The 24857-nt window shown below is 41.1% G+C and overlaps 1 protein-coding gene across 6 annotated transcripts in view; it reads left to right on the top strand.

Moving 5' to 3' along the window:
• The window catches only part of htr4 (5-hydroxytryptamine receptor 4), a 303234-nt gene extending 280187 nt beyond the window's left edge, over nucleotides 1-23047 (top strand). For 5 of the 6 annotated variants that reach the window (XM_078169575.1, XM_033633634.2, XM_078169576.1 and 2 more), the window contains one exon: nucleotides 10597-23047. In XM_078169575.1, the coding sequence (XP_078025701.1) occupies nucleotides 10597-10681 (85 nt within the window). In that variant the 3' untranslated portion in view covers nucleotides 10682-23047. The remainder of the gene's footprint in view (nucleotides 1-10596) is intronic. The other variant, XR_013491847.1, reaches the window with a different exon arrangement.
• Nucleotides 23048-24857: the final 1810 nt, after the last annotated feature.

Here is a 24857-nt window from a genome sequence, read left to right as displayed (position 1 = left end):
TGTCCGTGACAACGTACAGAGCCAACGGTAAAGAGGAATCTGGAGGAGAAACTGAGAGGCATCTTCCGAATGCTGTTGAAACCTGAATATTAGCATATCTCACATGTCTTTATCGGAAAATGCCAAATTCCCTTATTTAATTCAGAACATTGTCATATTCAGAAAAATAGTGTAATATCAGTGTGCATGTAGACAAACTGATTGCTCTGCATTATCATCCAAGTGGCCTGATACAACCAGACATATTAAAGTAATATCAAAGTGCTCCCTGAGGATTAATATGATAGCATGCTGAACAGTATTTTAAAATGACCACTGCTCACCCTGAGTTCCCTCAAGCATGTAACTAAACAAGCTGCTGCTCCCATCGTGAATATGAAAGGAATTAGTTTTATTTATGATGAGACTGTAAAAGTGAATTGTGCTTTGGGCAGGGAATATGTAACCATAAACAATAACGGCCAAAATATGAAGGGGCTGCATATTTTGTTCATGTCTCTGTGTAAAAATATGTAGAAAATAAAGGCAGCCAGGTGGATATTTATGACTGTAATATTAAGATACATGTGTGGGAGAGAAGGAAGAGACATACCCTTTTACAACACTTTCAATCAAACATGCATGCCAGAGAGTTTGTTCAGGGAGGATGAGAAAATAAGAAAAACTGTGGGCCAAAAGTAAAAGTTTAACAAGACGATAAATAGTGTCTACTTATGGTTAGTTTAGTAATTTTCATATTTTAACTTCCAAAATGACTCTCTGGGTTCAGAAAATTGGCTGCTAGGTGCTTGAAACTTCTTCAGAGTCCTTTGGATGAAGTGAAAGATTCATGATGCTGAGAGTTAAATACTTGAAATATGTGAAGGTTGTTTTCTTTCACACTCTTTGAAATGAAAATGTATTTAATCTTGATATTTCTATTCACAGTTTAAAGAGCTGACATGTACTGTGTATGTCTAGACACACTGAAGGATACGTGGTGTAAATACTCTCTTTGGCGTCTCTCAGTATTCTCTGTCTTCTGTATTAATCTGTAAATTAACCTTTGTAAAGCTTTTATAAGAGTTCAATCTCATTTGTTTTACACAGTGAAAATCTGTGAACACTCACTGAACAACGCAAGGACACGTTCTTAAGAGAATTCATTTGCGGAGGTTATTTCTCAGGTTAATCCAGTGGAGTGAGAGCGCCGTGTACGTTTTCTACCTTATCCTCACATTCAAATTGAGGTGGGTGTATCGAATATCCAGGAACTGAGGTGGCTTTTAATCTCACATGATAAGTGACTAAAACTTTTAATCTATTCCTGATTAATTCCACAGAAACAATCAGCACCTTTGTGTTTTTGGCTTTTTCATCTACACTACGTCAATGTTCTCCATTGATTTTAGATTATAGACAAACTTGGCTCTCTGCATCCTTCAATGCAAAATGATTGTGCGGCAATGATTGTGCCGCACTACTTTTTCAGAGTAGTGCGGCTTTTCAGGTAATACACCTGTATTAAGACACATGGCGCTGCACAAGAGCCTCCCCGGTGTTTTCTAAGCCAATTTTCAACGCTGTAGTTATTTCTGATAGAACAGATTTCCCATAGGCCCCCTCTTCAGACTGGTTCTTGGTCCCCCCTGTGCCACCTCATTTGAAAAATCCTGAAATGACCCCTGATCTGGAGTTTAACAACAGCTTCTTCTTGCTGCCTTTATGTTGAAGGTGCAGTGTGTAGGATTTTGGGGGACTTATTGGTGGAATTAGAGCTCCAGATGTCACGTGACTCGGTTTGTTTACACGGCCATGTTGGCAGGAAAGTCTTGAGGGAAAATCAATGGCACAGGTGATGATTTCAGGTCGTCAGAGTTCACTTCACAATTTAAAGCCCCGGAAACTGAGGGATATATTGCAAAACTTGAGCAGTTAAACATATCTGACCCTGCCAGAGTGGACAATATTCCAATATTGCAGTATCCCGACAACTACAGTTTGCTTCCCTCCTGCTAACAAAGACATAATCTAGTGATATATTGCAACATCCCTTTACTAGCTCCGCAAAATCCACACCATAATTCAAACGTCAAACTTGCCTTTTATGAAAATTAAACAGTTAGAAATTGCAATAAAAGCATGTAAAATAAACATCAAAGTTAGGAAGTGTCGGATTCTGTGCCTGATATGAAGTGAACACTACACAAGCGGAATCTGTTGCCTGTGGGCTCCCAGGCAACCCCATTTTCTTCTGCTTGCTTCAGGCATGTTTTGTGGCAGTAATCCACCTTCGCCGTCTTTCAGGATTCGATAAAACACTCTCCCCTTCACATGTCGACTGTTCTGACTCCGCCGAGCACAACAGTTGTCCACCATGTTCACTTTTATATGAATACAGCTCAGTGAAGAGACAAGTTAGCTGTTAGCTGTCCTGTGCTTGGCAGTCAGTTGAACAGCACGCTTTCCTGCCAATATGGCGTTGTTTTGATTTCGACTGTTGCATGCTGGGATTGCATGATGCAGCTACCGGAGCTCTCTTGAATATGATGCTCTAAATAATGTTCTCATTAGTGTTGAATCACCTGAAACTAAGAATCATGTTTTTGTTAGCTTACAATAGATCGTTCACATGCACTGTTTGTATGTGAACCTACAAAAAGCAATGCATCAAAATTTGTATATTACCTGCACAATCATGAGTCAGCACTTCATATATAACCCATGTAATCGTAAAAGCTATGATCACATGATGAATGTACTGAAAGGACGAAAGAAGGGAGTAGTATAAAGACTGAAAGTCTGCATAAGGAGGCAGGTTGAGGGGACTTTCCCCCAGGAGACTGGTGTTCATGTCCCATGTGAAACTTTGAGTTATGTAAAGGTACGTTGTCACATCATCATGTTAAGTGGGTAACTTTATGTTAAGTGTGTAACATGTCATCGCCCACCCATGATTCTTTTCTTAAACCTAGCCTACGTAACTTTACCTTAAGTACATGACTTTATGTCGACTATGTAACGTGATGACACCAAACCATGTCTCTTTTCTTAAACCTAATCTAGCAAACATTACGCTAAGTACATAACTTTTCATTTAGTACATTACCCCCAACCATGACTCTTTTCCCAAACCTAACCTGCGTAACTTTACCTTAAGTATGTAACGTGATGACACCGAACCATTTTTCTTTTCTTAAACCTGAACTATGTAACCTTACTTTAAGTACATAACTTTATGTCAAGTACGTACGTGATGACACCCACTCATGTTTCTTTTCCTAAACATAACTGACATGACTTGACTTTCCTAAACCTAACCTACGTAACTTGTAACTTGTAACTCGTAACATGTTAATTATGAGACTTTACATTCAGTACATAAATTTACATTAAATACATAACATGCTGACGCCCAACCAGGATTCTTTGGATTCCCCAGGATTCCCCTAACCACTGGGGGCGCTAATTCGTCGGCCACTAATTAGTTAGATATCATAAGAACCATTGTGTGGGTATACGCTGCTTACAATTAGCCCTTCATATCTACATAGGGAGCAAGTCCTCATCCATCGATTCCATATACATTAGAAATAGCAAATGTAGCTACAGTGACGTCACCCATTGATTTGTGGATTTTGAAGCCTGGAGTTCAGCAGTTTAGCCGTCAGCATGTCTTTTTTGGAGCCACAAGTGACCATATTTGAGTGAGAGATTTGATCTGTGGAGAAGCGAGGGGCGGATCTGATTGAGAAGCCAAGGACACTACCGACAGTCAGCCTGTTACTCATAATGGCCTGTCCTTAATTAAATAATTTTGAGTCCTAAAAAAATGTAAATGGCAAGTTTAATTTTTTTTTCAGTATCAAAATATATGCAGCAGAACCAGAGATATCTTAATTATTCCACACATTCTTCTTCCTTCTCAAATCCAACAGTGCAGTTCCTTTAAAAAACATACCTCCAGATTTTTATTTCATTTTCAAACTTGTGTTGAGACGCAGCTGATTTTCCCTGTATTTTATTTCTCATAGCTCCCTCTGGGGCCACAAAGAGCTTTATACTGACTTTAACTTTCTTCAAATATGCTGTAGTACTACAAAAAGCCTGTAAAGGGACTATAATGTATGAAACTGGTGCAGTTCCCTACCTAAAGTCCTTTTAGGTGCTACCTGCCAGGAGCAAATGTCTATTGAATTAAGTAGCAAACACTCACAAATTTCTTCTTGCAATTTGTTGTTGTTAGATTTACCTGGGGTTTCCCAGGTGCAACTGTTTTTACCTCATATGTTCAAAATAAGACAAAGTTTAAATCAACTCTACACCAGCCTTGTAGTCTGGTGGCATGTTGGTTTGTGTACAATGTGTCCGTGACAACGTACAGAGCCAATGGTAAGGAGGAATCTGGAGGAGAGGCATATTCCGAGTGCACCATACAGTAGACATGTCCAGGAATGCTGTTAAAACCTGAATATTAGCATATCTCACATGTCTTTATCAGAAAATGCTAAATTCCCTTATTTAATTCAGAACATTGTCATATTCAGAAAAATAGTGTAATATCAGTGTGCATGTAGACAAACTGATTGCTCTGCATTATCGTCCAAGTGGCCTGATACAACCAGACATATTAAAGTAATATCAAAGTGCTCCCTGAGGATTAATATGATAGCATGCTGCATAATTTTCATATTTTAACTTCCAAAATGACTCTCTGGGTTCAGAAAATTGGCTGCTAGGTGCTTGAAACTTCTTCAGAGTCCTTTGGATGAAGTGAAAGAATCAACTTTTTGTATTTTTTTAGCAAGAAATCTAAGAGTTACAGACCACACTGACACAGTACTTCTACGACTAAGGATTTTTAAGTTCTGATAAAGTCCGACATTTCAAACTGTGCTGCATTCTCTCTTAGCAAATCTAACCCAGGCGGCCAACAAAAGCAAATGTAAAATTTTATTTATTAGCTTTGTGAGTGTGATATGATGCTCTGCCGTCTAGATTCCAGATTTAGAAATACAATATTTAATGTTATTTGGACCACCTCACACCATAAGGATCCTCACAGAGAAATCCTCTCCTTTTCTTTTCTCTTTCATACGTCGGGGTCTGCCACACACTACATTCACAGTCCTGCTAAAGGGCACTGTAGCGAGATGAGTGTTCGCCACATTGCTGCCCAAAATATGTAGAAATGTTTAGTCTGCTTGTAATCCGGGCCTTCTGTCTCTCTCTCCCCTGGCCTCATTAAACAAATCTCCATCCTGTCTCCTGCTCTGCCAGTTGGCCTGTTGGCTCAGCTGTGTACAAACAAAACCACGAATAAACACAGAATGGATGCGGCCACATGTCCTGCTCCAAAATTTTTATTTGATCCAGATATCAAAATTAAATTTAAAAAAAAGCTTCAAATGAGTACACATTAACAGTTTGAAGTTTTTTTGTATGTTTCTGTATATTACATCAGTGGCTCTGTGTTCTTTACTTTCATGTAACGAGTTTGTGCTTTTTAATGAGACCATAGATGAGAGGTTTTCTGCTACATGTCTGACTTTCATCCCCCTCTTATTTATAAATTAGTGTCTATGGAAATCTTTAAACATCTAACTGGATACTTTATAAGGCACAGAATTTATATTAATGTGTTTATATAAAGATACAGCCTAGGTACACCTAAAGATGTAGGTTTGTATAGTTTTATTATCAGTTATATCAAGTTAAAATGATCTAGATCTATGTATTTGACTATGGATTTGTATTTGATTATGAATTTTCTTATGACCCTCAATGTTTATGCAGCTCATATTTACACACCAGCTTCAAGTTCAGGGTGTCAGACATTTTAACAATAATATTTTGATGCAAAAACCAGGATCTAAATAGCAATCTAATGATAACAATAAGGAAAAAACACCATTTCAGTCAGGCCCATTTTAGACAAAGAAAATTTTATTCCAATTGCAGTATTATATTTGGTGGTATGGCTCTGATCTGGGGCCTCTCTGTCTCAGGCTTTGGCGAGAGCACACATCTCTGCCCTTCCACGCGCATACGCGGAAAGTCTTAAGGCAGAGAGAGCACACCTCTCTGCCCTTCCACGCATATACGTGGAAAGCTTTAGGCAGAGAGAGTACACCTCTGCTACGACTGCCTTTGCTACGTTTGGCCCCATATTTATTCTCTTCAACAGGGCGTTGTATCAGTGTTCAAATAACATTTACGTTGGTGGGGTTGTCTTGTACTGGTGGTGGGCGAGGTTTATAGGGACGTGTGGTGTAGGTCAGTGGCTCCCGACTGGTCAAGCTACAGGGTCCAGATTTCTCCTCAGTCATTAGTCTAAGGTCCACACATTTTAAATTATTCAGCGTCATACTTGTGTCGTTGAGCTAGTTTGCTGTGTCTGTCAAATAGCTGTCCGTTATTCACTCACTCTACAGCACGAAACAGCACTTCAAAATAAAAGCTCTGTGCCAGAAATTCACTGTACTTCAAAATATAGTATGTTTTTTACAGACTCCATCTTATGAGCCCGCTATAACCCACCAGTTGGGATCCACTGGTGTAGGCTACAAACAGAATGTGGCTGCAGCTGTACATGGCTCCCTCTAATGGCAGAAATGACATACCCTGCAAGACATGGCAGAATTGTCTGAACCCTTTCCATATTTTAAAGTGCTTTTTTTTTCCCTAAAACATACCATTTGGTGTTCTGTCACATCACTTCACAGATGACGGCACAATTTACAGCATCATTTGGACTTCAGTGTTATGAGTCATGAAGCACTTTAGCTTCACCAAAGATGGTTTCAAACCATAAAGATTACCGCAAAGCTCCAAAAGTGTATAAGTGTGCTACAAAAATCACTGCTTGTACTCAGTAGAGACTTGCATGTGTAACTTGGCTTTCCTTCGCGAAGGATCAATTAAAAAGTCATCAATACTTCCCCCAGCTCTCCTGACAAACATCTTGTCGCAGAACCACAGTGAGACCAGCTGAGGGTTTAACGCCGCAATGTGGCAGCAATTTTGGGTTCCGCTCTGGCGAGGATCTGTAGCCCGTTTCCTTTTGAAAAGCCTTAAATGTTCGAGGCTGTCTGGAAGGTAAATTTCACGGCCAGTTTGGCAGCAGGAAGTGTCTTTGGTCGGGGTGTTTGTGTAAACAGCTCGTAATGGTTTTAGCCCGCAGTGAGGCCTCTGTGGTGCACACACCCACACACACACACACACACATATACATTTGTAGATATACACAGATATGTCTGCACAAAATGTACATAATCATTCATTGCACATATCCTCATCCACACACGTGAACACTTGCATGTGTGCTGCAGACATTCATTCTTCTCATTCAGATGCAGTGAAGCCTGGAGCCTGTAAATGGACCCATTATGGCTGCCAAATGAGTTTCTGTTGACTTTAACCAGTGTGCTTCTTGCCCTTGAAAAGAGCTGTGTTGGCTGTTGTCGTGCACTAATGTCACATTTAAATTTGTTTGTGGGAGGCAGTTTGCCTGAGACAATTACAGTTACATGTTGGATATACAGCATTAGTGTCTGTGTCGTGATCATCCTCCGTGCTCTCTCCTAAATGCTTCTTTTGTCAGATTAGAATTGCTTGCTTGAACAAATTAGCGAAACATAAAGCATGAAAATGAGCTTGTTATCATTGTGTTTTGCTTCATGTGACTCTGGTTTAATTTACTGCAGAGAAAATTACAGTGGCCGTGTCTGTCGTTTCAGTCAATTGTGTTTTTCCTTCATGTTAAGCTTGACTCTGTCATTAACTGTATATTATCACAGTCTGTTAAAACCATGTATCCCAAAGAGCTCAACAACGAGCCGGGTTTTTAAGATTTGTGATTAATTTTTCAAATAATCCACAGTTTTTAAATTGTTCATTTGTCCGAAGAAGTAGGAGAATTGTTTTAAACCATACAAGAAAAAGAAATAATCCTTGAACAACTACATAGTATTAGAGCTGCACTGAGAAAAGATAAAGGTTAAATATAATATTCAAATTAAATATAATTTTTTTTAATAGTGTGACTTTGTTCTCATTTTTTAATTAATTTTTTTCAATCAGTATGTTTACAGTCAAGGGGTAATGTGGCAGGACATGAATGAAAGTTAAGGCAACTAAAGTCTGAGTAGGGCGGGCAGTTTGTTGTTGGAGGCAAAAAACAAAACTGTATGTAAACAGTTAATTTCCTGTGAAAAAGGAAGTGTTTTTTGAAAAGGCTGAAGTTGACACGACGTCCCAGAACATCAACAACCAGCGCACCCAGGGTACCTTGGACGTCGTATGTGGACGTGAAAAGTCCATGACCAAATGTCAATACAATGATGAGAGTGAGAATGTGTTGGTACAATATAGTGGAAGTAGATGGCACTCAGCTTGTGGTGCTCAAAGCAACAAAAATACATTTAAAAAACTTATCAGCAGTGACTTTTTCCAGAAATCATGACCCAGTTTCTCAAGATAATTCAGGGACCTTGTTCCATGTAGGAACTATTTTCATAATGCCGAACTATACCCACCAACTGGATCACCACGCTGAGGGAAGCTAACTCACCTAGTGCCACTGAACTAGCTAACATTACAGCTCAGCCGAGGGGGACGCCATTAATGTTTAGATCTTGCGCTGTCACAGCCACGAGTCTTTCGTTCGTGAGTGGATGCACACTTCCTTCTGTAGATTCAGTCGTGGTTGTAGTTCGGTAGACAGAAGATAAAATAAATAAAAATAGTTCCAACATGAAACTGCTCAATGCTTTTAAACTTATTTTAATGTTATACTCAAATACAAGTTAGATGACAGTTCAGGACAGGCTCATTTTGCATATTGTGTATTTCTGCTCAGCTTGTATTCAGATTTTGAGCATATCAAGTAACCATTGTGTATGAACCACCTTAGCAGCATGTTACCATCTCTGCCGCCTCTGTGTGCTGTTTACCGTCGCGCCGTCCTGTACCACTAATGTCTCAGGACAAAGTCAACCTGCAGGCAGCTCTGACAGCCTCTCCCGATCACCCTCCTGTAACCCAGACTGCGTGATCACTTTTCCAGTAAGCAGGGATCTGGCTCTGTTGATAAATGACTCACTTTCCATCAGGAGGCTGTTATGAGGCTTTAACTAAGTGTATTATGCGTTTACAGAGGCCGATCAAGCCTCAACTGTTTGGCAGTGAACAGACTGTTGGAGGGCAGCAGTCAGATACTGATGGTAATGTTGGAAAATAAGCTTGTTGTGCTGTTGAAGTTGAGTCTGTGTAAATGTCTGCTCCTGCTCATGTGGTTTGACTTGTTATGATGCAGATGAAGCTGTTGGACAAACGGTACCTTTGCTGTAAGGCTCCTTCACACTGAAGCAACAGCAGCAGCTTGTCACCTCTTTTCATTATGACAAGGTGGACAATGATCCGAACCTTCACTTTCTTCTACTAGAGTTAGACTGTGTCAAACTTTTGGTGCCAGTTGCCATGTTTTTTTAGGTTGTTTTTGGTGAGGCCAGGATCTAACAAGGTACTGCGATAGGCCAAAACCTGTTCTGGATTGTTTGTCCCTTTTGAGTTGCAGTAGGGCACTGAAAGTTTTGGGGGGCTCATGCATGTGTGAGAGCTTTTGGTGTAAAGAAAAATAGCTGGGCGGCGGTTGTTATTGGAGCTGATACACCATCTTCCATTCCTTTTATTGTTTTATTAATTATTCAATTTGGCAAACCCAGGACACTCGGCTACAGTGTTGTGCGTTTCCGCAAATCACGGATACGTTCGATTTGTACATTTTTATGTAGCGGAAATGAAAATTTACATGTCAGATATGATGTGGTTTAAGTGGGGTGAGGTTTTGGCACAAAAAACACTTGGTTATAGTTCGGGAAAGATCAAGCTTTGGCTTAAAACACTGATGGCACAATCACGGCTAGAGAAGCCGTCAATATCTCACAAAAAACATCTGCCTTTCGTTGCACTATCCCCGCTGGAAACAGGAATGACCCACTAAAGAACAAATGGTTTTGTTATTTGTTAGTCTCAAACACTGGTCTGCAGTTTGGCAGGCGTCTCGACTAGGTGTCCAACCTGTTCTCATTTCCAAGTTGTCAAATACTGACGCTTTGTCATGCCTTCTGTGTCTCATAGTGACACACAGAGCATATGTAGTGTATCTCTGCGATGCACAGCTGACACATGTGGTTAATGCTGTGAAACAGTCACAGTTAGGTTCAGGCAACAAAATAATGTGGTTAGGTTTAGTAAAAAGATCATGGTTAAGGTTAAAATAAGTCGAAAACAACTAAGTCCAAACACCAAGCAGCTCCCATTTAGAAAGACTTCAATGCAGAGTGATGATTCCAGCCCACAGCTCTTCCTCAGACTTCTGATACATGAACGTACAAGGCTAACATGCTTTCAGGAACTGGTTTGGGTTCTTGTGCAAACATCAAGGCAGAACTGTCAAGATAGATTTTATCATAGCATAGTAACAAGGATGCTCAGTGACCTGTGGCCACTAGGAGGCTCTCACATATTCAAATGAAAAGTGTTCTGTTCATTTTACGTTATTGATCACTGTCGGTGTTCTTATAATCATCTTTTTTGTCCCCTGTGTTCTCTCAGGTATTCTGTCCTTCAAAACGGGAACCACACGGAGCAGAAGAAGTCTCTGCACACCGGCACAGAGTCCCACGAGTCCTGCTTGTGACCCACAACGACTCCTCAGTCACATCTCCAATGACCTCGGCTCTCACGTCGTCACCACACAAACGATGGAAACACACCGCAGCCTTCACAAATCCGGAGCTGAAATCCAACACAGATGGCTACAAATCCAGCAGAACAACCACAGCCCCGACGGGACTTTCGGGATCCAGGCGAGGAGCGTGACATTGCAAAGGATGCATCTGGTTTAAAAGTTCAGCCGAAACTCACCCTGTGGTCTTTAAAGGTGGCAGGGACCTAGTGGAACTGGAACGAAACCAGTTCTCTGTCTTTCTGATTTCTGTCATGCTGGTTCTCCCTGTCTGCAGGCCCACAGAGACTGAGCTGTCCCGGTTGAACTGAACCGGAGCTGGAATGCGACTGCGATCCCGTCAGCAGGCCCGCTGGTAGCTATCTGTGACGTCCAGCTTGTCTTGTGGAGAACCGGCAGCTTCGGTGGAATGTGTAGGAGAATTTCACAGCCTGAGACGCGTGTAATGACTTACTGTGAGTCGTGGAAGTGAATTATGTTGCCAAAGCTATTTCATATTACACAGAGGACCTATTTCTGATTATTATACGATGCTCCCTGTTGTTTTCCGGTACAAAATCAGACAAATTGACGATAGACTTTAGGAAGTCGTTCCCTGTAAAATGAGCATTATAAGTTGGCTTTTTAATCAAGTGTTATTCATGAGAAGAGGCAGAGTTTAGAGTGTTCTTTCTTTTGCCAAACATCACGTTAAACATCACGTGTTTTAGCCTTGACACAAAGCTGAGGAACCTGTATGTCTCCGAGGTCGAGGCTTTGCAGTTTTGCTAAATCCTCACTAAGCTGAAAAGAAAATGTGTTTGCAAGGCTGCGTTAAATCCTTGACCCAAACTGTCGAAGTGCATTATTATAGAGGCTGCGAGCTCACACTCTGTGTTCATCACTCCGCGAGGCTCCGTCTGAATCATTGTTTTCCTCGCAATATGAAGTTTGAGGATCACAACGCATAAAAGCTGCTCATGAATGATTCAACAGGTGCTGCGTTGGAGCGGTATGTACATGGTTATGATGTGTGTGTGTGATTGCATTTGCAGGTTTTTGCAGTCTGTGTGTGTCCCTATGTGTTTCCATGGTGATGCATGCTTTCATACGAGCGTGCTGCTGAGTGTGTCTTCATGTGTGATGTTCGTATGTATGAAACACCCTTTTCCCATCATCCCACGCTCAACACGCTATTTATTCCCTCCGCCTCTGCTCACGTCCGAGGCCATGTTAAAGAATGTACCAGAAATGTTTATTCATGGAAACTGTGAGCACTAAAGCCAGCTGTTTACCTGTACCCATAATGCAACATTTTTTATTTGAAAAGAAATCTCAGTTGTAATTGATTTCCCGTTATTTCCCTTCAAACCGTCCAGCATAAAACGTTATTCAAAAGGCCACTTACTGGTCTCAGAAGGCTGAATCTCACCACTTCCTCTCACTGAGCGCTGCCGCCACTCATGACACATGAAAAACACAGTGGAGAAATTCCTTAATGAGACAACAAGTGAAAATGAATCATCTGATACTTCCAAATCAAACCAGCACATGCAGCGTCTGCTCTGCTGCTCTGCTTTTGCACTCAGATGTTGAGTTTGAGGAAGTTACCTTTCCTTGTAGACTCACTTTTACCTTCCTTTAATATAATAAACAAAGTTTTAACGCAGGATAATTACAGTGAAAACACTCTACCGCTGCATTGTGCGAGGAAGGATGGTGCATAAAGGGAGGCTGCATAGCGGCAACTCCTGTACGTTCTGTCCCTAATCACCGTGTTTATATTAATTATCAATTAAACAACTCAGTATAGTGTGAAGGGCTCGCTCACAGTGGCAGACCCACAGAGAATTATCACCACCTCTGCAGCTCCACACGGCTCTATAGTCTGTTTAGCTCATTATTTTGGTATTACAGCACATTTATTACATTACTACCGCCCAGCACCAAACAGCAGATAGACAACGAATCAAGAGCTAGATGGTGGAGACCAAAGCAGATCAAAAAGGAGACTGAATATTGGACTTGTATTCAACAAGTGTTGCTGTTGCTCTGTGTCTGCTGGACGTGCGAATATTCTAACAAATTATCTACAACAACTTTATAAACTTAAGATATGTCAGGGTCGTGTGTCTGTCAGCTTGTTGCGGAGTTATTCTGCCCCCAAGTGGTCAAAAAGATCAGTTTATCAAAAGCATTATACCAAGTGTGACTTTGAGAAGAGATAAAATTGATGTGGTTATAAATGTTAATATATGAGACAGACCCCAGCAGCCTTATTACAGGAAATATTCTGCTTGTCCTATCTTAAGTTTCAAAGTCAGAAAAAATTGTTCTAACACAGAAGCAATTCCTGAACTCATGGCTGTGTCCAGTCTTATCTCAGACTTCTTATCTCATCTTAGAGGTAAAGTGTACAAGATTTAGGGGGATTGGTGGCATCTAGTGATGTATTGCATATTGCAACCAGCTGAGACTTCTCCAGACCAGAATCCCTTTACTGTTCATTGTTCAGGAGGTTTTTTGAGTTATCCTCAGAGGTCTCTTCCCTCTTCCTCCACAACAAACAGACCCGGCGACTGGAACCACTAAAAACACTGAATGACGCATTTCAATTCAGTTCAATTTATAAAGCCCAATATCACAAATCACAATTTGCCTCAGAGGGCTTTACAGCTGAAATCAGTGCCTCTCCAACGCTGCTCAGCATCTTGGAGACGGTGGCTCGCCAAGAAAGTGCTATTGTGTGCTCACCTGACCCTGAGTCGAATTATCTGCAGAGGCGGCTTCCTCACTGAAACAGACGGACCATGTGATTTAACCCGCTAGGAACGCTGAACAAAGCTGTTTCATGTCACAAATCAGTGTAACTGGTGCTGCTCAGTGCAGCTGGGCTTCTTGCTACAGCGGCCAACATGAGAGGGTGAAAACACAAGAATACAAAAACACGAATGTCCCTATCTGGAGCCAGTGTTTGGTTTGTCCACTGTGAGCAGGGGCGATTGCTCTGAGACAACAAGGGAGGCTGAACTTCCCCTAAAATTTCATAGAAGAAATGGTCAAATATGCACTATTGAATTTACATTAAAATACATCCTACACACTGGACCTTTAAATCAAGACTGATTTTCTGTAGTTAATGAGCAGTTGATAACAGTGAACATACACTTTTGTTTTTGCTCCCATTTGTCCACACATTTAGATGAAAGACTTTTTATGCACTCTATAGATATATTTCACTCACATCGTGGTTGCAAAGTCATTAAATCAGTGTTAGTGAGCACTTCTCCTTTGCCAAGATAATCCATCCACCTGGCAGGTGTGACACGCTGATTAAACAGCACCATTACTTCACAGGTGTGACGTGGGATGGTAACAATACAAAGCCACTCTAAAATGTCAGGTGGATGGAACTTAACAAATGTGCGACCAAGAGAAATATATCTATAGTGCATAAAAAAGTCTTAAACCTGTGAAAAACAAGCAAAAACAAAAGTCTTTAAATGTATTTTTAAGAGGACAAACAGTTCTTCTTCTTCCAGAGCCAGCTCAGGCACAGAAACAGAAGTGAACCTTCTTAAAAGAGTCTTCATAGGAACAAACACAACCCTCTCAAATCAGTTAATCAGATGAAAACAGTGTCGAGCTCTGATTCAGTGGCACAAAGAAAAGCCAAAAAGCTCTTGACTGGAAACACTTGGGCAGGCGAGGTAATTACCAATCTGTGCAGAGACGAGCCCATTGACCCAGTTTAACCAGTCACACTTCAGAGGAAACATCCAATCTAAAACTTCAGAAATGACTCCGGCTCTCATGTTACTCCAGATACATAAATATGAGCCTCACATATCACAGATCAGCCGGGAGAGAGTGAGAGGAGGGTCAGCTGCTTCACACACGATGGACACTTCACTGTAGTTCAGTCTAATTCAATTACTTACCATCATGTTGGAACACTAAAGCACATGGTCACATCTCCACAGTTTTAGACAATAGATGTGAGTTTACAAGACTAATGACCTTTCAGTGCTACAGAGGACATCCATCATTTAAATGATCATGTACAATATACAAAATAAATGTTGCCAATGACACTGACAGCAGTATCGTACCAGCGTAAACGCAGAGATCATTTTCATCTGCAGGCAGCTGTTTGTCATGCTGAAGTGTCCTTGAGCAAGACATGAATATCCATGACTTTCAAAATCTGCCTTTCGAGTATCATTCACTTTCTGTAGGCTTGAACCGCTGTGAGAAATCAAACCTGTCGCCATAATTAATGTTGGCACTGTACTTTTCTGCAGATCCCTGATGTGTTACATTTGTACGATGTTATGTAGTGGATACACTGAAACGTTTCATTTCAGCGTTCTTCTTCTAGCGTATGTCCTTAGACCTTCAGCTCCGTTGAGGCAAGACAGTCCAGTGTTTCATTGTCCAGGTCAGTTAGACAACGATCGCCATTCGGTGGCCGGTGTTTGGGGCAGCTGGTTATTATGTGTTCCACAGTTTGTAGTGGATCCCCACATTCGCAGTGGGCGCTGTCCACGAGACCCCATTTTTGCATTGCTGCCCCGAAACGTCCTACGCCTGTCCTCAGGCGGTTGAGGGTTGTCCATTGCTTTAATTTCAACGCTGTGGTTAACGTGTGGTCGGGTTTAGGCACAAAAAACAGTTGGTTATGGTTAGGGACAAGATCATGTTGTAGTCTAAAATACCCACTTTTGGTTGCACAACCCCGACGAGAAAAGCAGTTATCTCATTAAAACACAACGGCATTTCGTTGCACTATCCCCGGTGGAAACCATGGACTGTATATAAAGTCAGACAGCATGACGGCGTCCACAAAGTGAAGCCAAACCATCTTGTTCGCCCCCTGGTGGTTGGCTGCAGTATTGGTCATAAACCATTCCCCCTCCAAACTAAAAAAAGTACACATCCAATAAATGTCTCCCATAGATGGTTTCTGTCATTTTAAGATAACTTTATTTGCCATTTGTTCAGTCTGGGTACGAAGGAATTCTTGTGCAAAAATCACTTTGAGTCAAGTCAGAAATAGACAGGTGACAAATACTAAAAGGTAAAGTGCACAAAACAAGGTATGATTAATACAAGAATATAAGCTCCACCTGCAGGGCATTCCGAAGGTTTTCCACATTATGGATACTGCACATTTCCAGTTTTTATTGCACATGAACTACGGTAGAAGAGGGAAGATGTCACACACAGTGGAGCGCCATCTTGCTGTCGATCAGCCATTGAAAAAGAAAACGTATCCATGGTTTGCAGAAATGTACAACACCAACATTTTGTGGTGACTGGGCTGAAGAAGTTCATCAGCTTGGATTACATTACGGCTACGATGGATTAAATTGGTGATTCAGTGGACTCACAGTATCCGAATATCCACAGAAATGTCCCAAACCATCCCTGCAGCACAACCCAGCTCTCAGCTCTACATCTGGATGCTCAGTTTGTTCCAAAGAGGTTTTTTCCCCTGAAATTCGGCGAGAGACAGGTTCAGCTGTGTCAGGTTATGGATCAACGACAGAAAAGTGGAATACGCTGCTGGAGTGGTTTGAAAAGTTTTAATGGACGTTTCTGGTACATTTTCCTGCGTACCAGTGGCGTGTTTGATACTGCAAACAACCATTTGGTACGGAGAAACACTTTAAAGCTCAGGAGGATTTAGTGTTTCTCTCAAGGACACTTCGAGTTCTGGTAGAATCACATCACATTTGAGGCATTAGATGGACGAGAGTCAAAACAAACAGTCACATAAACCAGCTGATAAAAACACACAAGGGAATAGATACGTGTGATCCCAGATATTCCTCAGGTCATAACGTCACACTCGACCATCCAAGCATGAGAAATGGGTCGCTATCAGATGTCAAAATCTTTCCCCTTCCACCCATAATCCCTTGCAATTTCAAGTAATTTCCTGTCGTCAGTTCAGATGATGTTCTTCACCTCCGTGCTGCTGGAGGAGAACTGAAGCTTCCCAGTTGTTTCGGTGCAACAGCTTGTTTCTGAGCACTTACACAACACAGTAAAAGGCTGTCTGCAGAGACGACCAGCAGAGTCTGTATCTCAGTGTACAGCGAGTAGAAAAGTAACTCATGAAAAATATAAAGTTCTTATATAAAGTTGATCATTTCAAGTGTAAATTCAAGATGCTTTGACTCTTGGAAAAATGCCTTTTCATTCTGTGTTGGCTCAGTCGAGGCACTGTTTGACTCATGAACTCACAAATCTCAGAAAAACATGAGAAGTTCTGCTGAATGTTTGTGGCTGCTTCAGGGTTGTTGAATATTCTGCAGTACATATCAACTTTCAGCATCAAACAGTCAACAGGAAATGTTTCCTATACACTGAAAAACAAGTATTGCATTTCTTTGTTTTTGTTTTTCCAAGACAAACTAAACTGTGACCTCTTTCAGTTCAGCCACAAGCACAGTTAATGAAGTTAGAAGAGCAAATATAGTCACTCCTTTAATTTATAATCCCTTCCAAAAACAACCTGTGGATGCTTTCGAGGCACATTGAATATTTATTTTCCAATACATGTCCAATATGCTTGAGATTTAGTATTAAAGAAGACCTATTATGCTTGTCCTTATTGTATTTCATATATATATATAATGTTACAATGTCGGGATGTTTAAATTGAACTCAGCCAAAATTATAATTAATGAGGTAAATGTACGTAAAAGTGAGCAAAACTTCAGGCTTCAGACTGTTCTGAATGCTCTGTTCGCAGAGGTTGTTCTGTCCACTTTGGCTACAAGCTGATTTCTTTATATGCTCATCTGCTCCAGGCACGCTGCTACATGTAGCTTCATGCTAACGTCAGAAAAACATGTAATCTTGGTCGCTGATGTTAATATCTCTCCAATTTACGGATCCCATTCCTGCTGAACACATTCTCACTCCGACCTCGTCATGTATTGACCACACTGACATATGACGTGCTGACGTTCTGGGACGCTGTGTCATCTTGCCTGTTACATGCATTGTGTCTTGTCAAACAGGAAATGCACAGTTTGCAAAGAAACATGAGTTAAATGGAGCGTGTCAAACAGAGGGTAGATATATGTGTTCAGGTTCAGACAATCTGAGCAAAAATAAAGTGTTTTTGAACATTAAAGCATGTAAACTCAAGTCAAAACCCAAAATACAGAATACGGAAAGGTAGCATGATAGGTCCTGTTTTGTCCAAATTATGTGTCAGGACCAGCTGTTTGTCACAGTGTTCATTTTGAAGATTTTCCCGTTATGGAAAGACGATTTCACAGGTTGTGATACAACTTTATAAAAAGTAGCTGATGGAATTAGAGTGGAGATCGTAAAATAAAATTTGTCAAAGCATTTCTTTTTTTCTTGGAAAATATTAATAATTTATGAAGATTCTCAAAACTGTGAATATTTTAATCAGGGAAACGTGCAGCTTATGACATTTACTATTTAATGTTTTGTTAGATTGATTAACTTGCCTGATCAATTTGTGTCACAGAAAGTGATGCTTTTTTTTTGGCTCTCAGAGTAAATTGGCCTTGACTTCCAGATGATTTTAGATTGCCAACATTGTGTTAATGGAGATTGAAATTAGTCAGTAATGAGAGCCATAATCATAAATTACTTTTATGATTGAAAATGTTTTTGCACGGTCAATTTTTCTTCCACAACGAAGTGATTTAAAGCTTGTAACGGCCCCACAGGGCCTTTTTCACTTTTTAAATTAGACAAATTAAACAAGCTCAGATTATTAACTCTTTTGGAGTTTGTATACAAGTTGCATCAGCGGCACACAATAATAATGTAGTGTCCTCGTGTCCTCACTCCGTCCTTCACTAACATGACCTCTCCCTGCAGAGCGAGGCCACAAACGCCTGTCAGCAAAAGCTGCAGAATATAAACTCCATAAAACACAGTTCCACAGAGACGTTTTCATCCTAAGAGGCAGCAAATTCCACCTTTTAATATGAGCATGTTAATGTTTTCAGCCTTTTTTAAACTCACAACTTGCTTTTCAACCAAACATCTGTTTGTTGTTTTTCCATAAATATAAAAGGAGTCAGACTTTGTGGCTCGAGTTTTGCTTTTTTTTGTTTTTCTATATTCTGTCTATTTTGTCTTTATTTTGCCGTTACAGCCGCCCACTTCCACCACTGCAGTTTCCATGACATCTGTGTGAGCCTTATGTCAGGCAGTGTGTGTACGACCATTCTTTTGTGTTTCTGTGTGTGTGTGTGTGTGTGTGTGTGCATGTGCGTGTGTGGGAAGTTTCTAAAATTAGGAAACTCAAGCTCGCCTACCTTCATGAAATTTAATGAGCCAAAAAAGTGTAATGAAGACCATTTTTGGAGATGTACCAAACACATCACGAGATACAAAGAAAAAAAAATCAATCTGAGTGCACTTGAGTTAGAAACCATACGAGAGATTCAGAGGGTCACGTAGCTATTTCAGGCAGAGTCAGGCCGAGAAGAAAATCCCGCCGCCCCAAATGGAAACACTTTTAAGTTTGAAATCTGTATTTTTCTCTTCACTGCTTCAAAGAAACTGTTTGAGCATCCGTGCACCTGTGAAGGAATTTGGATTCAAGTTTTGTAAAGTCCTCAAACTCCTCGGTTCATTAGTGATATCTGAGCCAGATGTTTCCATGTGATCATCAGTGGGGCTAAAAACAAAGTTAAACTCAGGCGGAGTGAACGCAGAGTGCTGGAGGTGAGCTGCGGTCAACTGGAAGAGTGTGTCGAGTTCTCTTTCTTTTATACGAAGCAGACAAATGGTTTAGAGCCAGAAAAGCAGCACTGCCACTTAAAGAGACCAACTAAATACAGTGTGAGAGTCCTCTGCTGATGTTATATAGCCCTGCCTGATTGATGAGGGTTTCATTGTTGGAGAAATTAGGATGGAAATAATTAAGATATTTAATTCCATTAAGAATCCGTTCTTTTCCTCTTTACCTTAAGCAGAATCTGTAGCCTTTAAAAGCCTTTTGCCTCCTAAATATCCCATGATGCAGTGTGTTTGTCAAATTAATTTCCAAAAGAGTGTTTTTTGTTTTTGAAAAGAAATGATCATGACGATGGTTCAATATTTCTTCAAATACAGAAGCTCCACTAAGAGTTTATTCAGAATAATCACAAAGTTTTTTGGTCGAATCAGAGAAAGTGTTGGCACTGTACGTTTCTGCAAACCACGAATACAATACATTTGCACGTTATTATGTAGCGGTTATATTGAAACTTTACATTTCAGCAATGCTGTGGTTAACGTGTGGTTAGGTTAGGCACAAATAAGCAGGGCAAAAAATCCCCACTGGAAAAGCAGCAATGTCTCGGTAAAAATTAACCACTTTTTATGCCATTATCCCGGCAGGAAATGCAGCAACCGGTCCCTAAAAACACCTACATTTTGGGGCTGAAAACCTGCAGGAAAAACAGCCATGGGCCGCCAAAAAACACCCACATTTGGGAACTTAAAAGCTGCTTGTAAAACACTTACATTTGATGCCCAAAGTTTCGCTGGAAAAACAGCCATGATTCGGCAAACAACACCCATGTCTGGTTTCTGAAAAGCTACAGGAAACACAATGATGGGTCCCCATAAAAACAACCACATTTGGGTGCTGAAAATCCGCTTGAAACACAGCGACAGGTGCCTAAAACACCCACATTTGATGCCCTAAAATGCCACTGGAAAAACAACCAGGGGTCGCCAAAAAAAAAAAAAAAAACACCCACATTTGATGCCCAAAATTTTGCTGGAAAAACAGCCATGAGTTGCCAAAAAACACCCATGTCTGGGGTCTGAAAAGCTGCAGAAATCACAGCGAGGGATCCCTAAAAAAACAACCACATTTGGGGGCTGAAAAGTCGCTTGAAAAACAGCGACAGGTGCCTAAAACACCCACATTTGATGCCTAAATGCCAGTGGAAACACAGGCATTGGTCGCTAAAAACACCCATGCTTGGGGTCTGAAAAGCTTTAGTAAACACAGCGATGGATCCCTAAAAAAAACAACCACATTTGGGGGCTGAAAAGCAGCTTGAAAAACAGCGACAGGTGCCTAAAACACCCACATTTGATGCCCTAAAATGCCACTGGAAAAACAACCAGGGGTCGCCAAAAAAAAAAAAACACCCACATTTTGGGACTAAAAAGCCACTGGAAAAAAAGCAAAGCCTCCCTAAAAACACCCACATTTGATGCCTATAAAGTTGCTGGAAAAACAGCCATGGGTCGCCAAAAACACCCATGCTTGGGGTCTGAAAAGCTGCAGGAAACACAGCGATGGATCCCTAAAAAAAACAACCACGTGGGGGCTGAAAAGCCGCTTGAAAACCAGCGACAGGTGCCTAAAACACCCACATTTGATGCCCTAAAATGCCACTGGAAAAACAGAAAAGCGTCCCTAAAAAACACCCACATTTGATGCCCAAAATTTTGCTGGAAAAACAGCCATGAGTTGCCAAAAAACACCCATGTCTGGGGTCTGAAAAGCTGCAGAAAACACAGCGAGGGATCCCTAAAAAAACAACCACATTTGGGGGCTGAAAAGTCGCTTGAAAAACAGCAACAGGTGCCTAAAACACCCACGTTTGATGCCTAAATGCCGGTGGAAACACAGGCATTGGTCGCTAAAAACACCCATGCTTGGGGTCTGAAAAGCTTTAGTAAATACAGTGATGGATCCCTAAAAAAAACAACCACATTTGGGGGCTGAAAAGCAGCTTGAAAAACAGCGACAGGTGCCTAAAACACCAATATTTGATGCCCTAAAATGCCACTGGAAAAACAACCAGGGGTCGCCAAAACAAAAAAAACACCCACATTTCGGGACTAAAAAGCCACTGGAAAAAAAGCGAATCCTCCCTAAAAACACCCACATTTGATGCCTATAAAGTTGCTGGAAAAACAGCCATGGGTCGCCAAAAACACCAATGCTTGGGGTCTGAAAAGCTGCAGGAAACACAGCGATGGATCCCTAAAAAAAACAACTACATTTGGGGGCTGAAAAGCAGCTTGAAAAACAGCAACAGGTGCCTAAAACACCCACATTTGATGCCTAAAATGCTGCCGGAAATGCAGTGATGGGTCTCTAAAAAAATACAACCAAATTTGGGGGCTGAAATGCCGCAGGAAAAACAGCGAAGTGTCGCTAAAAAAAACACATTCAGACACTAAAAAGCTGCTGGAAAAACAGCCACAGGTTGGTAAAAAAATTCCACATCTGGGGTCTGAAAACCTGCAGGAAACACAGTGATGGGTCCCTAAAAAAAACAACCACATTTGGGGGCTGAAAAGCAGCTTGAAAAGCAGCTTGAAAAACAGCGACAGGTGCCTAAAACACCAATATTTGATGCCCTAAAAAACAACCACAATTGGGGGCTTAAAAAACGTTGGAAACACAGCACTGACGGGCCAATTTGAAGCGCTGTTTCAGTCGGCACAGTGGTCTGCAGCGATCTGCAGCTTGGCGGGCATCTTGCCCATCCACAATCTCCTCCACCTCCCGATGACATAGTCAGCACATTTACAAAGTCACTTCAGAAACTCTGATATGATCCATATGAAACGTGCTCATGCAAAATATTTGTGTTTGCAGAAACTTACAATGCCAACATTTTCCTCTGGCGACTGGTCTGTCTGGTTTCATTAATTTGTGTACATATTGGTATGACTTTTTTTTCAAATGCTGGATCATACACTTCATGTAACCACACAGGTAATATCTGGTACGGAAGTTCTCAGCACAGCCTCTTTGCCTTTTTTATTTGCGAAATGAAAATGTTTTTAAGATCTTACCTGCCTTCTTAAATGTCAGAATTTCTCAGATGCAGCCACTGTCTAAGTCTTACTGTGCAGCACATTCCAAGGAATAGTCTGGTAATCAATGCTTGGATTTCCAGGATGCAGAACTAGTTTGGACCCTCGTCAGTAAAGGAAGAATTATACCGATGTAAATGTGGTGCAGAAAAACAGGATTTCCACAATGGCTGCTATTTGTGCAACTTCCTGAGTTGTATTCCACGTCATTCCTGCTCTGTATTCCTTCCATCTCTTTTAATTTATTCATTTATGTTTGCAGCTTACAGCATGAATGTGTATATAAATAAAAAAACTCCCACAAACTGTCCAAAGGAGACAACAAAACAACTTTTATAAAACTCTTCAGTATTTATTTTGACAGAACAAAATGGGTATTTTCATGTATTAAAAGAACATAAAAGGCTTCTCTTTCAGGGAGCTGAAATGTGTATGACTTTTTTCTGTTGCTATGTGACAGTTCTGATAAAGGCTAATTAAAGATTAAAGAGATGTTGATAATCCCGGTGTTGACTTTCTTTGTGACTTCGATAACAGCGAGCCGTCAGTTAGCCTGCTGATTAAAGTGTCATTAAAGCGCCCGCCTCACTCAAAAGGATCCCTGTTTCCTCGCTGAGCTAATCCGCGTTCTCTCTTTCTCTCCGTTTCCTCTTTTGTAAGTGAAACATTGATGACTGGGAGGCACTCAGGAAGATTAAGTCAGCAGTTCAGGAAGAAGAAACTCTTCAAGATAAGGCACATAAAGGGCTTCGTCTTAGCATAGATACTTTGTAGTGATGAATGGAAGGAGCGTTACACACCAGCTCAGCTTTGTCACGATGGAAGTCTCACTCTTTGTACTCGTCACTGACACATCAAATCATATTTTATCATTTATCATTTCTGACACGGCTCTCATTCAAACAGGAGACAGCAAAGAGCGGACTGTAAATGAGGGAAGTTAGATGAAGGACGACGTGCACCAAATGTCCCTGGACGTTGTGATTGCCTGGTCAGCATCTTCAAACCCTAAGGCCACCCAGCTCTTTGATTTCAGGCTCGAGTCCAAGTCTACAGCTCAATGACTTTCTCATGAGGGAGAAAAGTTTCTACGTCCCACCTGTACAGTGGCCAACAAGGGCAAACACACTACACGGCCTGAAGCATTTCCATCAGGAGTGAAGTGCTGCACCTTCACAAACCGCTTATCCTCTTAGGGGTCGCGAGCCTGGGAGCCTATCCCAGCTGACACTGGGCGAGAGGCAGGGTTCACCCTGGTCGCAGCGCTGACGCATAGAGACAGACAACCATTCACACTCACATTCACACCTACGAGCAATTTACAGCCACAATTAACCTGCATGTCTTTGGACTGTGGAAGGAAGCTGGAGCACCTGGAGGAAACCCACACTGACACAGGGAGAACATGCAGACTCCACACAGAAGGGCTCCCCCACCCTGCGGTTCAAACCAGGAAGCCTCTTGCTGTGAGGCAACAATGCTAACCTGAAGAGCAGTGTTAATTACTTGGTTTTAAAATGTTTGTGTTACTTGTCCTGCACATTTATATGGAACATTTATATTAGTGAGTGGAAGGAAAACAGACTCTGAAAATGGGCTTGGCTTCACAGTTATGGCTCATAAATCAGAGCTGTAGAGCTGATACACAGCTGGTCCAGACAGCTGCATTGGTTAAAATGGAAGCACATCTCTAGATGGATATCTGAAATTATGCAGCGAAATGCATCCAGTGTGAATAACTTGTTAAACTCTAACACCTGCTGCTGGCACTCAGGAAGAAATGTTCAGTAGCCTTTACAGAACAGACAAACAACATACTGATGATTTATTTTTCAGCACTGTAGGTAAACATGTTACATTAAGGAGGGAGAGGAGAGGTCAGGAGGTCATTGTGCTGGGCAGCAGATATTTTTTGGACTTTCTTCAAACTGGACTTTGAGTTTGAGCAAGTTTGAGTGAATGTATCGCAATATATCATTTACAAAATATTTATTGATTAATGACTTGCTGTTTAAATTTTTAAACTGTTGATTCTGGCACCAATTAAAAAGAAAAGCAGTGTCATCTCCTGTTTATTAGAATATGCAAATGCTTATTGCCCCAGTGATGCATTCAGTTTAGTCTCCAGGCCAAGTGACAACTTCAGGGCTGAAAAATGGAGCCAATGCAGAAGTGCCAAAAACTGCAGTTCCTGTAATGACCACTTGAGGCCGACTCCAAGAGCAAGTCAGTCCCCATAGACCCCCATTTTACAATGCCCAACTTTACAGCAGAAATAAACATGTTTACAGTCTGGTGCAAAAACAGTTTT

Source organism: Epinephelus lanceolatus, chromosome 7, assembly GCF_041903045.1.
Source record: "Epinephelus lanceolatus isolate andai-2023 chromosome 7, ASM4190304v1, whole genome shotgun sequence".
NCBI classification, from domain to species: domain Eukaryota; kingdom Metazoa; phylum Chordata; class Actinopteri; order Perciformes; family Serranidae; genus Epinephelus; species Epinephelus lanceolatus.
The sequence above is the reverse complement of the archived record's forward strand: the minus strand, read 5'-3'. Positions and strand labels throughout refer to the sequence as shown.